The sequence below is a fragment of the Calidris pugnax genome, unplaced genomic scaffold (genome assembly GCF_001431845.1).
Source record: "Calidris pugnax isolate Ruff unplaced genomic scaffold, ASM143184v1 scaffold69, whole genome shotgun sequence".
NCBI classification, from domain to species: Eukaryota; Metazoa; Chordata; class Aves; order Charadriiformes; family Scolopacidae; genus Calidris; species Calidris pugnax.
The window spans coordinates 8691315-8707740 of NW_015090859.1; the positions used below are offsets into that span (position 1 = coordinate 8691315).

Here is a 16426-nt window from a genome sequence, read left to right on the forward strand (position 1 = left end):
GCTCTCTAACTGTTCATAACAGCAGGTGGAACCCAGTGAATAACCATCCAGCACATCCCATCAGTTGTGAAGTTTGAACATCAAACTTGCATTATTTCATAAAACTTCCGAAAATAATGTATCTTTAATTTCTTAAATTTACTGTTTCAAGGAAAAAAAAAAAAAAGCAAAGAAAAAAAAAGGGAAAAATAAAAAAAAAAGCCCCACCAACCCCAAACCTATAGCTCATAAATCTCCTTTTCCGTCCCCTGCGCCAGGCCTTCGCCGCCGTCTTGCCTTGCACCTGATGATTTATTAACGTAATCTGCGGGGATAACTACCCGGTGTGCCCGGCTCCGGCGTGTCCCAGCTCATCTTCTAAGTAATTGTTTCTCATTAGTTCTGATAATGTTTTAATAGCGTTACCCATAATTTAGTCAGGCAAGAATTAATAACGGGGATGTGGGGAGGGGGGGCAGAGAGATAAGCGTAAGCTTTAATGTGGGGTAGTAGGAGATGTAAGCCTTTTTTTTTTTTTTTTTTTTCCTTTTTTTTTTTTTTTTTTTCCCCGTAAATCGGCCATGGGGGCGGTGAAAAAAAAAACCCAAAAAACTAAAAAACAACTGTTTTCTATTTACGAATTTAAATAAACAGAACAGCCTTCCCCGCGGTGTTTGTCTAAGTGCGGCAGCGTTGCTGCTGTGTAGGTCATGAAAAGGTTGGTGCATAGTTTAAAACTTCCCATTCTGTTAATTTCTTAAAGAACAGTCGTTCATAGTCTGAGCACAAAAGCTCATGATTTAATGAGGAACAGAAACAAAATCTCTGATTGTTGGTGTTTCAAACTTCATTGGAGTCCTCTGGCAACCACAAGTTGATCCTCTGCAGCTTCAATACCCTTTAGCCCTCCATATAAGAGTACATGCTGAATAGAGGACAATGCCTGGTTGTTATGTTTATTTACCCTTACTACAAGCTGGGTTAACCTCTTCAAAACAGCTTTACTAAGCCCGTTAACCACACGGCCCACATGACCTGTAGCCGTATCCCTAATGTGATGTAAATCTGACTCTGAGACCATATGCACCGAGTTCTGCTGCATTGTGTTCTCCGAAAACTACAAGTTTATTGCCGTCCAACCCTTCCCGGGCTGGACGCTTCCAGGAGGAAACACTCTCGACAGCGACCGCGTCAACCACCACCAGAGAAGAAAGTCAAGAGTCCCACGTCGTCGGAGCAATATTTTTAATGGCAGTCACACATTTACAGAAATTTGGGGGTGGGGGGGATGCGAAGCTCACACAGGGCAATGATTTTCATCGCCGTTATTTCAACCGGTGCCTAATTATTGCAGGCTTTGCCCTTTCTGACGGGAGCCCCGCACCGGAGCGGGAAGAAGCGTTAGATAGAAAAAGAAGTGATTTGACCCCGTTTTCATCTGCTCCTTTCACACAGCTCACAGCTCACGTTTGGCTTTTCTCCTTCAGTGAAGTCACAATGCTGCAGTGGTAGCAATTCTCATGATGTCACACGGCCGGTGATGTGACTTCACCGGGGGCTGTGAGCGGTGGTTTGGGTCAGGAGTAGTTTTAGTAATTAGCAATTCTGGCAAGCAAACTATGACACAAAATGGAAAATGAATTTCTGCTTAAGCTTGACGTCTTTAATTTTTTTTTTTTTTTTTTTTCTTTCCCCCAAGTATTATAGTCATCTTTTAAAACAGCTACTGGGGCCCCATGGCGAGAGCTTCATTTACCAGCTCATTTTTTCTTGATGGCTGTGGCAAGCGTAACAATGTTCTGCGCCTGCTTCAGTAATGGCATGTCGATCATGCTCCCGTGGAAAGTAAACGCTCCCTGGAAGAGAGAGAATATAAACTTCCTGAGAGGGACCTCTGGAAATGGCAGTTGGCTTGTCTTTCCCTTTAAAAACACATCCGTTTGGCGAGGAACAGCAGCTCCCCCGGGGAATCAGGAGACAAACTAACTGAGATGGGGCAAAGGCATTTAAAGAAATGTGGCGGGTGCTGAGTGCTCCAAAGAGGAGGCCAAAAGAGAGCACAGGGGGCAGCCCAGCCTCTCTCAGCCTCTCCAGCTGCCAGACACCCAGGGCCAAGAGCAGGCAGGGCCTGTGTGGATGAGGGGGGCTGGCAGACACCCCACCTGGGGGACAGCTCTGCCCCCCTGGCATCCAGCATCACCCTCTGGGGCTGGGGCAGGACTGGGGTGAAGCTGTCCGTGGAGGGAGGGTGAAGGCAGAAGTGTTGCTTCCATCAGGGAACAGCAATAGGGGCTTGGGGTTGGGGGGGAGCTGGAAGGGGAGCTTTCCCAATTTGGGGTGGGTGTGTTGAGGTTGTGCCGTTGCACATCTCCATCAGGAGCTCGAGATGGGCTGGGCCTGAGTTTAGAGCCAGGGGCTGGGATGAAGGCTGGAAAAGCAAGTGGCTGGCGCCATAATATTGCCCAAATCTGCTCCGGAGCCAAGGCAGAGCCCACCTGAGCATATAGGGAATTTGGCCTGGGGAAGATGCAGAACTAGCCAGTGTGCCTCAGCAGCGGTGACCTGAGAGCCAGGGCAGGGTTCAGAAGTCACTTCATATTCATAGCAATTTTGTGTCGGTACCACGGTGAGAAGTTTAAAACCACTAGCTGCGAATGACAGTTAAATCTTAAACAGAAGACACGTTCTAAATAGGGCCAAACTGGACTTGTTTCTTTGGATGCTTTAATCCGCACGTGTTGCTCACGTAGGATTTTGAAGATAAACCACTGTGCACCAAGTCAGGCCAAAGTTCAGCAGACAAAAAAAAATAAATATAAAATCTTAACTTGTAACTCTGACTGTAACTTTGACCCATTCTTGGGAAAAAACCCCAACACGAAGATGCAGTCCCTCCCCTGGAGAATTCGGCACGGAAGGCCTGGCCCCAGCGATGTGCAGGGTGTCTCTGTGCAGGGTGAGGAGGACGGCGGTGTGGGTGGCTGTGTGTGCAGAGCAGGGAGAGAAAGGCAGAGGGGAACAAGACGTTTGCTGTTTTCTGGTTTTCATTTAAAGCTTGATAATCGTTAAATAGAGGACTCTAATAGGTAAAGTGAAAATCCAAGCCGTTTACAACAACGTTTAGGAAATGTGTTGCTCCAGTGATGCATCTACCTTCACTGAAGCACTATTAATTACATACTAAATCACATTCTAAAACAGCTAAGACAAAAATCCACCTTAAACAGTAATCTAATACAAATCAATATTGTTGCATGTAAGAACAGGCTGTATTAAAGCCATTAAAAACCTAATAGTTGAAAATATTATTTTATTCTAAGTGAGATTTTCTACTGTAGCTTGCAGTATTTCAGGTGGGTTTGGAGAATAATGGGACTGATGATACTCAACAGTAGATGCTTCAAATCTAATTTCGTGTTTACAGAGCAACCAATCAACGCTACATTACCCCAACAACAACATTATTATTATTACTATTATAAATAATAATACACCACTTCTTATCTTAGCAAAATGTCCGCTATTTTCACTTTACTTTTAAACCTTTGCAGAAAATCCAGCCTCAAACTATTCAATTTATTAACTGTTGTGAAAATAAATTGGGAACTAAGTCAACATTTTATGACACAGGACTTCTTCAGAATAATTCAGGCCTATGCAAGTTAATGCAAGACATTTTTTTTCACTGTGAAAAAAACGTGTTTTAATTAAGGCTGCTTTTCTGCGAGCACTCAGTCAAGTAATAGCTATTTATTAAAAGAGAAATCTGTATGTGGGGTGACAGTGATAAGTAGAGATATGTTAAGGTCGGGAATCATTCTTCCTGGTTTTGTGATACGGTTGACTTAGGAGCACAGTTATCCCAATCACCTGCAATAGCTGGCAGAGCCTGCTTTTCCGTGAGCATTCAGTCAAGTAATAGCTATTTATTAAAAGAGAAATCTGTATGTGGGGTGACAGTGATAAGTAGAGATATGTTAAGGTCAGGAATCATCCTTCCTGGTTTTGTGATACGGTTGACTTAGGAGCACAGTTATCCCAATCACCTGCAATAGCTGGCAGAAAAAGATGGGTGCCAAAATCATCATGGACCAAATCATGATCAGGAGGGTCTCATCCCTTCCACTGAGCGTACACAGGGTGCTCTGAAGTCAGACACCTCTGCAGGTGCCCAAGTTGCAGCACGATCAATCTGGGTCAGGACGTCTCTTTTAGAAAGCAGGAGTTAATTAAACAGCATGCCTGTACTCTCTTCACTAAAATAACAGGTTTAGAAAGGAAATCAGGATAATAGTATGTGTGTGTGGACACACAAACACTGAGCCACTTGAGATCTGCTGTACATTCTCTTCTTGTCAGCGTGCAGCTGTAGTTTGGGTTGCTAGGAATTTGAATACTTGAAGGAAAAAAATGCTTTTTTTTTTTTTTTCCTCACAGCACAGAGTAACACGAAGAAGTTGGCTTCTCTGCCTGTTCACTCTGAGGCTTATTTTCTCCCTGCTAATTTGCAGCGTTGAGCTAAAGTCCAGAAAAAGAAACTGATTTTAATGCCATTGAATATACTCTATTCACTGCCTCTCTTTCCACCCACAGGTTTCAACAGATAGGAAATACCAGTAATTACAGCTTTGTGCCCATGCTCTCTTTTCCAATTCTGCTACACGAAATTTGCCTTTAGCATTCTTTTGATTTTTCTCTCGCATTAATATAAAGAAAACAAGACTCTCTATAAACACCGTTTGCTTTGATAGCCTTAATCTGGGATTAATTTAGTCATAGATCTAAATTTTCTTTTTGGCTAATTCTTCTAATAATCTCACGCTTCCAGCCTGTACTTAGACTTCCAGTAGCAAAACAGTCGGACCAAAGGTCTGTTCTTAAGGAAACTTGCAGGGTGAACAGGAGTGATGGCAGGTGCCAGGCTGGGCTTTGCATCCGTCGTGTTTGGTGGCTGTGGTTCTGCTTCCCCATATAAATCATTCACTGGGAGTGGTTTTGGAAACCTGCAAAAGGACCCAGCCATCAGGTGAGTCAAAGGTCTCAGACCTGCCCTGGGAAGCATTCAAAGGCTGATGGAGGAGCTGGGAGAAGGAGCAGCTGGGAGGCAGAACCACAGCTGGTGGGTGCAGCCTAAGGAGCAGCTGCGAGGCAGAACCACAGCTGGTGGGTGCAGCCTTCAGGTGCAAGTAACTTGGGTGAGATGTGAAGTGGGAGGACAACGGTGGTACCCACCAAATAGCAGGCTGGGAAGGCAGCCCTTCTGAGGAGTGGGTGGCTCTGTGGGCCATAGACATCACCCCCGTTTTAAGTGATGCAGCGCATATTCTGATGTCCTGTGCCATCCTTCATGCAGCAACACACTGCAGGTGCCAAGGGCAAAGCCCTGTGAGAAACAGGGTTCAATGGGGCTTTGAGCAACCTGGTCTAGAAGAAACAGGGTTGGATGGGGCTTTGAGCAACCTGGTCCAGTGGGAGGTGTCCCTGCCCATGGCAGGGGATTGGAACTAGATGATCTTTAAGGTCCCTTCCAACCTAAGCCATTCTATGATTCTATGACTTTGGCATCCCCTGGCGTGTGGGGCATAAGAGCTGTAAGGGCTCTTTGGCTGGCCTAGGCTTTGGCATCCCCTGGTGTGTGGGGCATGGGAGCTGTAAGGGCTCTTTGGCTGGCCTAGGCTGTACTGCTGTGAAGGCAGCACAACAGAGCAGAGGGGTTTGTATCTGCACAACCTTTGGTTTCCCTCAGCCTGGTTGCTGTATGCCTCTGTCAGAGCAGGCTATCAGGGAGAAAGCAAGGAAGAAAGGTGGACAGGCAACATTTCCCACTTGGGTCCTCCTACAGACTAGCTAAGGGTCCTTCCCAGTTGAGCTACAAGCAAGGAAAGGCTTTCCTTCTGGATAGTTCTGTGAGAGCAGAGCAAGAAGAAGGTAGCAGACCCATCCAGCTCGTCTTCTCTCCTCCTGGTTACTGCAGCTGCCCGCAGAGCCCACCAATTTGTCATTTCCCCATCTCCATTTCTTGTATCTCAGACCACCTTCTCCAGGCTGAACGATGCAGGACCAGCACTGTGCAATTTGCTGCATCCCCCAGGAACCATGTAGTATTTGAATGCAATAAATTCACAATGACATTTAATGCTCCGTTAAAACAGTAGTAACATTTTAAAAAATGTAACAGCTATTTATGCAAGATGCAGACCATGCTGAGTAAGGTCTTAACAGCTCTACTTTGAATTTCAATATGTCCTAAAGTGCTTTGAGAATGGAACAGAGAAGGCTTTTGGCAAATATAGAAAACAGCTGGAAGGGAATTAAAATTATAGAAAGCTGAGAGGTTGGTTCTTTTTTTTTTTTTTTTTTTTTTTTTTTTTCCAGATGGGAACAGCAAAAAATGATAGGCTAGGAAAAAAGAGAATTGAGCATGGTCAGCCCCAAGTGACACAAAGATCCAGCCCACAGACAAGAGAAGTGATAAGGCAGAGTTGAGAGAGAACAGTCATTTTCACAGGTCAGGAGCTTACGATACAGGCTCATGAAAAATGGGGGCAAATCAAGTTGTACAGTAGAAATAACTACTGCAGTAAGTTTCCAGGTGGCTGTGGAGAGACAGAAGAGATGCAGAAACTGTAACACATCAGTTTGCCAGAGCTTACGCCTCTACCTTATGCTCCTCCTTTTGGATAAATACAGCCACTACCAAATATGACTCAGATGTAGCCAAGTTCAACGTATAATTGAGGGCTCTTCTTTGACAACTTAGAACACAACATGTTGTCATGGATCTTGGACATGGCTCTTGTCATACCTATATGTCATCCTTAAGGAATTCCTTTACCTATAAGTAATGACACGTATCAAGTCGCAGAAAGAGTCTCAGCGTTGGTCTGTTATTTGCCAGGGCCAAAAGATGAACACGTTAATGCAGTGGTTTCTGGAACATGAAGACCTCATCTTTTTGCGTGTGTCTGTGTGTGGCAGCATCCAGGAACATTTGCTCTGTGAAACTTTTGGGAGTAGTTAAGAGCTTGGTAAATCTATACGACCATCTCATAAACAGAGTATATCTTTTTTTATGGCAAGAAGCATTTGAACTTTCTAGAGGTTAAATGGACAGGATTCAGAGCCCATGATTCCTGTGTCATCTGGGGATCAATATGTTCTGGTGGAACTAGGAAAGGGGAAGATGCGATACAGCCAATTCTCTTGCTAGTGTTTATCATGGGTTGGTAGAATTGGATTGACTTCGACTACAACATGGGATGGACAGGATCACAAGTGAGGTACCCTTCATGTTTTCCCACAAGATCAGGGCAAGTAGAGTTTTATGCTTCTTCATCTGTCCTGAAACCTTTTTATATAACATATAATGTTACGTGGGGTTTTACTCCCACCATCTTTAGTTTCCATGTATACCACTGGGTTAAGTGAAATAAGCTGGCTAAAACTAACATGATGCAGAACATTTATGGCACCTCATATTGATGTGACACAATTCTCTCTGAGCTGTGGATTAAAGCACATGAGTTAATTAAAGTAAAATAATAATTGTTCTGGGACATGTGGGACAGTGATCAGACGAGCTAGTCCCTTTTGGTTGACGACATGCAAGAATTAGATGTATTCCTGCCCCTGGGAATGCTTGTGGCTTTTTCCTCAGCATTTGCTCCATCTGTGGTTACCTGTATCTCTATCCATGCCCATCCTGATGACTGCAAGGAACTTACTGAGAGGGTTAGTGCAGACCCTCAGTTCTTAGACCACTGGTATCTATTAATTACCTGCATTGGTACTGAATGTGAGGATTGTCTTTCCTAAGGTGTAGCAGGTATAAAAATTTTGAAGTGCCAGATAAGTCCTATATGTTCCAAAAAGTCTTCTGGTTTCCTGTTTGATGACAGATACGACTCCAAGCATGAGCTGGTTCTCACTGGTTGTGAGAGCGCTCTGTTTTGGGAACCACTGCTGTTGTTATTCATTACCTTGATCACTGGCAAACCTTTTGCTAATAAACCTTTGATTTGATGCCCTGTCCCACCAGATCTCACACATGTAGCCAACAACTTTAGCGTCCATGTGAGAGTGGTCAGGACTTTCTTAAAAGATATTTGGAAAGATTACACTACGCCTGTATAGCCAATAGTGCTATTTTCATTTGTTGTGTGTGTCAACGTATGGGCTGTCCTGGGCCAGCCCATATGTAGAGACAGCCAACTTTTTCAAAAGCAGCTTACTTTGGAAATCTGGTTAGGCAATTTAGATGTCAGGCTTGGATGTGCTGGGAGATCCTGGTGAGTAAGTAAGGCTTTGGCAGTGGGAGACTCTGGGTACCTGGGCGAGTGGGAGAAAAGGAAAAGCAAGCCGAGGTCATGTCCATGAAGTGGCAACACTTCATGCATCTACTGCTGAATTTTGAATTAAGTATAGGACTAAGATATATCTAATACTGATGGAATTGCCCAAAAAGGCTCTACCGCTAGCTAGGGGACTGTTGCTCAGAAGACAAGCAAACTCATGAGTGAGGGGAGGTCCTTTGATGGCATTCTGCTGTCACCGGGTTAGAAATACTGCCCTGCTGATGTAGATCTGGTTTTCTTCAATAACTCTTCTCAACACTTTAGCTAGCAATACTTTCCTTTGCAGACCTAACCCCTGCAATGAGTATGGCAGTCAGGTTATCTCCTCACCCTACCTGGCTGAGGGAACATGCATCTAGGACCTAGGGGAAACGGGCATATGGGGACCCATGAGCCAGCCACCCTTCTCTCCTCCACTGCCTTCATCAGCAGGAGATGTGGTGAATCAAACAGAGCTCCCACACCATTCTGGTAACCCGGGCCAGAGGCTGTGTGTGAATACAGCTATTGTCCAAATAAGTAATTACTGTGACCAGTATCAGCACTCGTGGGCAGATGCCAGGCTAAATGGAAGTGAGCAGAAGGGGCAATGCCAGCTGGCCAGTGCAAACCTTGGGTACCCTCCCACAAGGGGAACTGGAGAACACGTATAGACAGGCATCCTCAAGTCCATGCAAGACACGAGAAATCTTTGATCCACAGTTACCTGGGAACCATGGTAATTCAGTGGCTTTCCCACTTCTAAATCCCAAAGCATCCTCAAGTCCATGCAAGACGCAAGAAATCTTTGATCCACGGTTACCTGGGAACCATGGTAGTTCAGTGGCTTACCCACTTCTAAATCCCAGTGGTCTTGTTATGACTTTTTGGAGGCCACAAAGATACATGGAATAAACCCAGTAAAATCTGCTTGAGTCTGAGAACACCATCTCTACTCCTGCACAATATTAATGGTTATATGGGAATAAGAGTGTTCTGGAAGAAAGACAGATTTGCTCTTCTGAGGAGGGAAGGAAGCAGGAGTATGGCAAAGACTCCCCCTAAAAAGCATGGCATTCAGGAAGATAATTCCCCTGGGATTAAATGAAAACACACATTGTTTAAGCGACCCCCTGCATAGGAAATTTGGAAATCTTTGCTTTGGGGCTTAAAAGGAAAGCTTGGATTTGTTTACAGGTAATGAACAAAAGAGAAGAGAGTCCTGGTTGCAGCAAATGGCGTTGGGTCTGTGCCTGGGGGAGGAGTGATTATCCTGACTACAGAGGAATGACTTTCCCTTGAAACAGAAGGTTGAAACCATATTTTTGGGGAAGTGAAGAGTAGGAAATAAACTAACAGCTGTGATGGTGCTGAATGGAGGTTTAATTAATTTTTTTCTTCTGCAAGTTGTAGCCAAAGAGTCATCATAAAGAGCTGGGTCATGATTCCACCTTTTAGTGATGAACTTCCAAAGGTCAATGAGCAGCTAGGCCATGTTTGACGATATCTGGGTCAACTGAGCATGTTTTTCAGGCTATCACAAGATAACGTCTCTCTTTCTGCCCAGGCCTGTCCTGCCTCCAGATCAGGCTGACATGCAAGTCTTGTCCTTGTTTTAGAATCTTTGCAGTAAGTAGGAAATGCCCAAATATGGTCACATATGACAAACTAAAGACTTCATACACAGCAAACTATATGAACATTGCTTTGCGGGTTACAAATTTCCGTATCCCCTCCCTTAAACCCTTTGACATCCACCCCTTTTTTGTAGCAACATTATGGAAGGAAGGACACTTGTACATAAAATCTTTGGGGAAAAGAAATGACCCCTGAAAAGGTTTCTCAAAAATGTCTTTTGGCAAGAGGAGATGCTCAGTGGCTGGCTGACCTGTTGAGGGAAGGGATGGACAGAAAGGGAATTCTGCAAAGCATCAACACCAGCAAGGTTCTGGAGCTGTTTTGGTGATATAAAGAAAACATTAAATACCATTACCTTTTGTTTCCTTTCACCAGTATGAACGTCCACCAGAGTAGAAGTAGTTAGTTAGTTAGTTCAGAGGATAAATCAGTTTGTAATGCCAGAAGTAGGCCTGTTTGTATGAGACAGGCTTCTACCTCTAGGAGCAGACGGAAGGACACAAAAGGTCGAGAAAGAAAGAGCAACAACCACATGAAATAGAGATTAATTTTTACCTCAAATAACTCCCTAGCAGCAGTACAAGAACTCTGACAGAAAAAGCCCTTTCTAAAGCTCAACAGGTAGGAAGAACTTTGTGATCCTTTAAGTCCACAGTGGGGCAGGAAAGATGAAGAACAGGGACCTACAAGGTCCTTTACTTCTCTTCCACCTGACAGGGAAAATAAATGACCCCTGAAAAGGTTTCTCAAAAATGTCTTTTGGCAAGAGGAGATGCTCAGTGGCTGTCTGATCTGTTGAGGGAAGGGATGGACAGAAAGGGAATTCTGCAAAGCATCAACACCAGCAAGGTTCTGGAGCTGTTTTGGTGATATAAAGAAAACATTAAATACCATTACCTTTTGTTTCCTTTCACCAGTATGAACGTCCACCAGAGTAGAAGTAGTTAGTTCAGAGGATAAATCAGTTTGTAATGCCAGAAGTAGGCCTGTTTGTATGAGACAGGCTTCTACCTCTAGGAGCAGACGGAAGGACACAAAAGGTCGAGAAAGAAAGAGCAACAACCACATGAAATAGAGATTAATTTTTACCTCAAATAACTCCCTAGCAGCAGTACAAGAACTCTGACAGAAAAAGCCCTTTCTAAAGCTCAACAGGTAGGAAGAACTTTGTGATCCTTTAAGTCCACAGTGGGGCAGGAAAGATGAAGAACAGGGACCTACAAGGTCCTTTACTTCTCTTCCACCTGACATGATTGTTTCCAGCCCATGGATAAGGGTCTTTCCCTGCTGTGAGAGCCAGACAAACTGTTTTTCTCTCTCATATCCTCCCAAGCTGTCTGAACCACTGGGGACAACCATTTAGGCTGGGATGGGCCAGGGGTTCCTGCTTGGTCCAGCTCCAGAAACTCCTTCAAGCCACCAAAGTCTCTGCCTCTCACTGAGCAAACAACCTGTTTAAGGTCCCTGAATGAAAGGCAGACACGAGGGGTTTTATTGCTGTCTTTACATTTTCTTTCGTTTCCTTCTCATTGTGGTTGTTTCTTTCCTGTGTGCTCTTCTAGAGTAGGAAAGAATAAAATTAAAGAAACAGAAAAAAGTCCTAGAAATCACAAATATTCTCCCCTGGCTTCCATCCTCCGTCTTATAATGTATTGGAAACGGAAGAATCCTAGAGAGCACACTTGCTGCTGCCGAGGAAATCTTTATTTTATAGCACAAAAGCAGCTTCCTGGACAAACATCCTATCCCACCATGCATTTTTTTCCCCAAGTGAGCATCATGGTTATTATATGGAAAAATGAAAACTAACTAATATTAAGACTTCAGTATCCTCAGATGTCCTTAATTAAGTCATTTAGAATTAACTCGAGAATTAGCTTGAGTCATGGAAGCAATTTGTTAAATATAGGCTAGAAAATTTCATCTGGAAGTAAATGACTACAGGACATACAAAAGGCAGTTGATACCCAAGGGGAAGGTAGCTATAAAATACAACGCAGGCGAGAAAAGTAGGAACAGCGAAGCTCATTCTGTGAACAAGAATGGAATCACTGTTATTTTTGTAGTCTGTATTTTTTCTAATTTTGGATTCATTTTCTGAATAGGATCGAACAGCCATTTTTTACCGCTGTTCTCGATTTCAGCTGACGGAGCTTTTGCAGAGAGCTTCTCCAGATCCCCAAAAACGCCAGCTAGCACAGAGAGGAGGGAAGAGGCAGCAAGACTGCTGCTACTTAAATTAACTTAAACAATATTTTGGCTGTACAGGCTTCTGAATTCCCTCAGTAAGCCTTAAAAAGAGCCATCTGGTCAGAACATTAAATCCCTGGTTAGATTCTGCTTTGGAAATTGAAACAAGGCTCGCGAGCGCTTGTTAATGCTTTTTAAAGAGGGGTCTGGGAGGTGGGTAGTCGCCTCGGTGGGTTGCTTGGGGCAGAGCAGGTTTTGGCACGGCCGTGGGCAGGTGTCTGCAGTGCTGGGTGCCTCCCCTCTCCGTGCCCACAAAAACCAGCATCGCCTGCCATTGGGAGCGTGCCGGCACGGCACGGCTCTTCCAAAAAGCAAAGGCACTCGCCCTGTCTCACCGAGACCCTGCATGCTTCTCCTTGAGGTGACAAGGACAGAGAAGGATCCCAGAAGGGTGCCATCCTGTGCCCTCTGCAGGGCTAGTGTCCCCCAGGGCAGCAGCCACCTCCTCCAGGAGCTCCCTCCGGGTGGAAAGGCTACGGAGGGACACAGCGTCCGTCCTTCTGCTCCCGGCTCCTGGAGAAACTTCTCCCTGCGGGAAATGTCAAAGCGCCATCCCAGTCCCTCTTCCCCCTACGTTTTGGACACGGGTCCTTAATGAGTGGAGGAAAACAGATTAAGAGCCACTGAATGCCTGCTGGGGAGTGGAAGAGGTTGGGGGCAGTTGGCAAGAAAATGTTTTGTAGGAGTTTCTGCCCTGCTTAGGAGCTTTTGCAGCCCCACGTAGTAAAATCTGTCTCCTTCTCTCCCCACCTGGCATAACTCCCTCAGGACTGATTGCGCCAGTGTAGGAACCGGTATAGCACAAGCAATTAGCTAATGCAGCCCCTTCTGCTCTGCTGCAAAGCTTCGAAATTTGCCCCCAGATGGATCTTTCTAAGAGAAAAGCCTTCAACTGTGACACGAAACACATTTCTGAAACCTTTTCCAAATAATAAAATAGTATAGAGAAACTGTAAGTACTAATGAGAGCTCTCTCGATCTCCAATTATTCATCAATTTTCACATTAAAATTTCACTTAGGCACTTTTAAAAAAAGATAAACAACATAACAGTGGCCCATGCTTAAATCCCACCAGTGCTCTCCATCTTTGCATAGAGATGCACCTGAGCCTATACTTCTTGAGGCCGAAGCTCATAAAAGGTGGCAATTTATCACAAACCCCTGAATCCCCTGCTCTGCAGCGTGAGGAATATACATTGCCTAATTAACATAAACGACAGCAAATGCCCCTCATCCTCAGTGTGAAGGCTGGCAGTGCTGTAGCCCAGCGTGCACAGAGGTACCCTGTGCTGCCGGCATCACCCTGGGGTGGCATCCAGCTTAGTTGGTGGCACCTCAAAGCTCTGCCTGTAGTCTGTCCTGGGGTGAGGGGAGTGGGGAGCTGGGCTGCTCCCTCACCCCCAGCTCCGTGTAAATCCCAGAGATATAATGCCCTATAAGGTGGGATATAATCCCAGCGGGTTGATGCGGTCCCACACCGCCCCATGCCAGGGCGATGCTCCAGAGCATCCCTCCCAGGAGGCAGCCCGGGGGAGCCTGCCACCCCCGGGGCACAGTCCTGCTCTCCCAACACCCACGGGCTGGATTGGGAGGGGATGGATCCCTCGTGGCTGGGGATGTACATGGAGAGCCCTCCCCGGGGCCGCGGCAGTGGCGGGAGAGGGAGGGGAGCGGGGAGAGACCTCCCCGGGCAGCGGTGGGAGCTGGATCTGGCCCAAGCACGAGGGCGCATCGTCTCCAAGATACAGTGGCTTGGGGTAGCTTTTCCTAAACAAAGAGCATTATAAAGGAGCCACTGCTGGAAATTTCCATTCCTTTGTTGGGTAGATGCTGTGTAAATAAATGCATTCCTAAGATTTTTCATAATCCTGGAAAGGTCCATAAAAGAAACTGTACAGTTTGTCAAATCGCTGGAGTTCATATATATTATTCCTCAGCCGCTGGGAACATGATATATAATGGCACAGAATATAATGCAAGAAACATATGCTAAAGATCTTCTTAGAAGCACTCTGTGCGTTCGTGGCATGTACAGATATTCCTTCTGTTTTGCCCCATGGGATCTAAAACATTCAATCCATATTACAGCTTGGGTTTGTGAATTACTTACCTTAACTCTAAATAATCCTTACCTGACAGGTGACTTCAGCAACAGCATTTAGCTACTCTCTGGTTTAATGTGTGGGTGATTTGAAACCATTTATAAATTAGTACATGAGATGAATGTGTAAACAATGTCTTACTTCACTCTCCCACTTTTCTTTCTGTCTGAATTTTATTTAAAAAACAGATGATCTGGGAAGATCTTGTTATGATAATGATACCGTGCCTGATGTATTTACCTGATTAGCTGTATTTGTAGCTTTATTACTTGTATTTGCCTGATTAGCTCAAAACCACATTGTCAGAGTCTTACTTTCTTGTCATATATATAAGCACTAACTACATGTAGAAGAGATTATATTCCTGTATCCAGTGTACTGGTAATGTAAATACAGGAGTTATTTGCATGGTAAAGATTATTGAACCTTCATTGACAGAAGTCAGACCTTTTTCTTGAAATAAGCCAGTAACTTCTCCCACTAACTCTTGGACTCGGTTAATCTGGGTTTATAAGATCACTTCCCTGTTTAATGTGTTCCAAATACTTCAGAAATTTAGAAGAGAAACTGTCCTTTAGGCCACCAGAGTAATGTTTATTACCCTTGTTTTTAATTTTTGAACACACTCTGATATTTATCTTATATTTAGACTTTCCCAACAGCTACGCTTGCTTTCTTTAGGATGATTTTTTTAATTTTGAAACTCATATCCCCCAGTAATGCAATTCTACTGGAAAAATATTGTAATGATACAGAATATTACTGTCCTTTTTAAGCACTTTTTATTTTTAGATCTCAAAGTTCTAGACAAAAGAGAGCACTTAATAAATAGTTGTATAAAATACAAAATGTACTTTTTCAACATTTGTCTTCTAATTGTCCAAAACATGACGTTACCATTTATTTCCTAGATGTGCTATTTTTCAATCAGATTAGAAATGTAAAAAAAAACCAAACAAGCCCACAACCAAAACAATCTAGAAGCCAAATCAAAACAACCCTCAAACAGGACTATCTCCGTAAGGTAAGCCCAAATACTTTTGGGTAGCTGGTTAGCTCTCTAATTTCCTTCTGTTTGGACACAGCATCTGTAATTCTGCAGTGCCCATCCAAGATCCTAATTTTTCCTGACCTCAGTACTTACATTCGGGGCTACTATGTCAAAGCATTTCAGCCTCCCGGATGAAGTAGCCTGGTTCAGCCTTCTCTCAGAGAAAGACTATTACAGCAATTGTAGCTCTCACACTGGAATAGATTATAAAAGCTTATTACTCTATTTTAAGATAAAAATATTGCTGACTAAAGGCATCAAACTTTAAACCCAATTAATAACAAACTACGATCCCAGAGACTGCAGACCGGTAACTTATCTACCACACAAACAGCTGCACAAATTCCTCACATTTATTTTTTCCAGGCTTTCAACTTTGATTAATAACATGGCGAAACCATGCAAGTCTCAACCATATTAACCACAGCTATATTTTTAGTCTTACTGACATGAACACTTTAATATAATAAAAGGAAAAGGAAAACAGAAGAGGTGTTTCATTAGGACACGAGGATTACTAAAACCGCTGTGTGGAGTATTTGTCAGGAGGTGGTAGGGGAAGAATTATTACTTACATTTTAGCATGTCACTAGGACGCGGAGCAAGAGGCTCCCTCAGTGTGATATGTTTGCTTTGGAAAAAAAAAAATTAAGCAGCAAGACTGTCCAAGCTCTTCTTTCTGCTGCATTTTTAATACCGAATCGCAAACTCGGTTCAGAAGTTTGCAGCACTACAGGGAAAGCTATTTTTTCCAATTTTGTTATGAAGCCTGGCAATACAGCAGTGATACAAGATCCAGAAGTTCACATATTAATCTGCCAGTCCTTTTTTATTGATAGACAGCTACATGCAAAAATATACGAAGCATGCAACCTGGCTGCTTAAAAAAATAGCTCAAACCACAAAACCTCAGCAAATCTGTTCTTGCAGCTGATTATAGAAGCTTAGAACCTATTTTAAAAGCATTTATTGAAAGAAAATAAATTCCCCCAAACCCAAACAAAATCCCCCTGAATGGCTGATACAAGCAAGAAACCAGCATTATGTCAGGTTTCAAGTACAGCTTGAAAAC

At 43.9% G+C, this 16426-nt stretch overlaps 1 protein-coding gene across 1 annotated transcript in view; it reads right to left on the reverse strand.

Moving 5' to 3' along the window:
- Positions 1–1207: 1207 nt before the first annotated feature.
- The window catches only part of CLYBL (citrate lyase beta like), a 179889-nt gene continuing 164670 nt past the window's right edge, over positions 1208–16426 (reverse strand). The window contains exon 8 of the mRNA XM_014944090.1: positions 1208–1835. Within this exon, the coding sequence (XP_014799576.1) occupies positions 1740–1835 (96 nt within the window). The 3' untranslated portion in view covers positions 1208–1739. The remainder of the gene's footprint in view (positions 1836–16426) is intronic.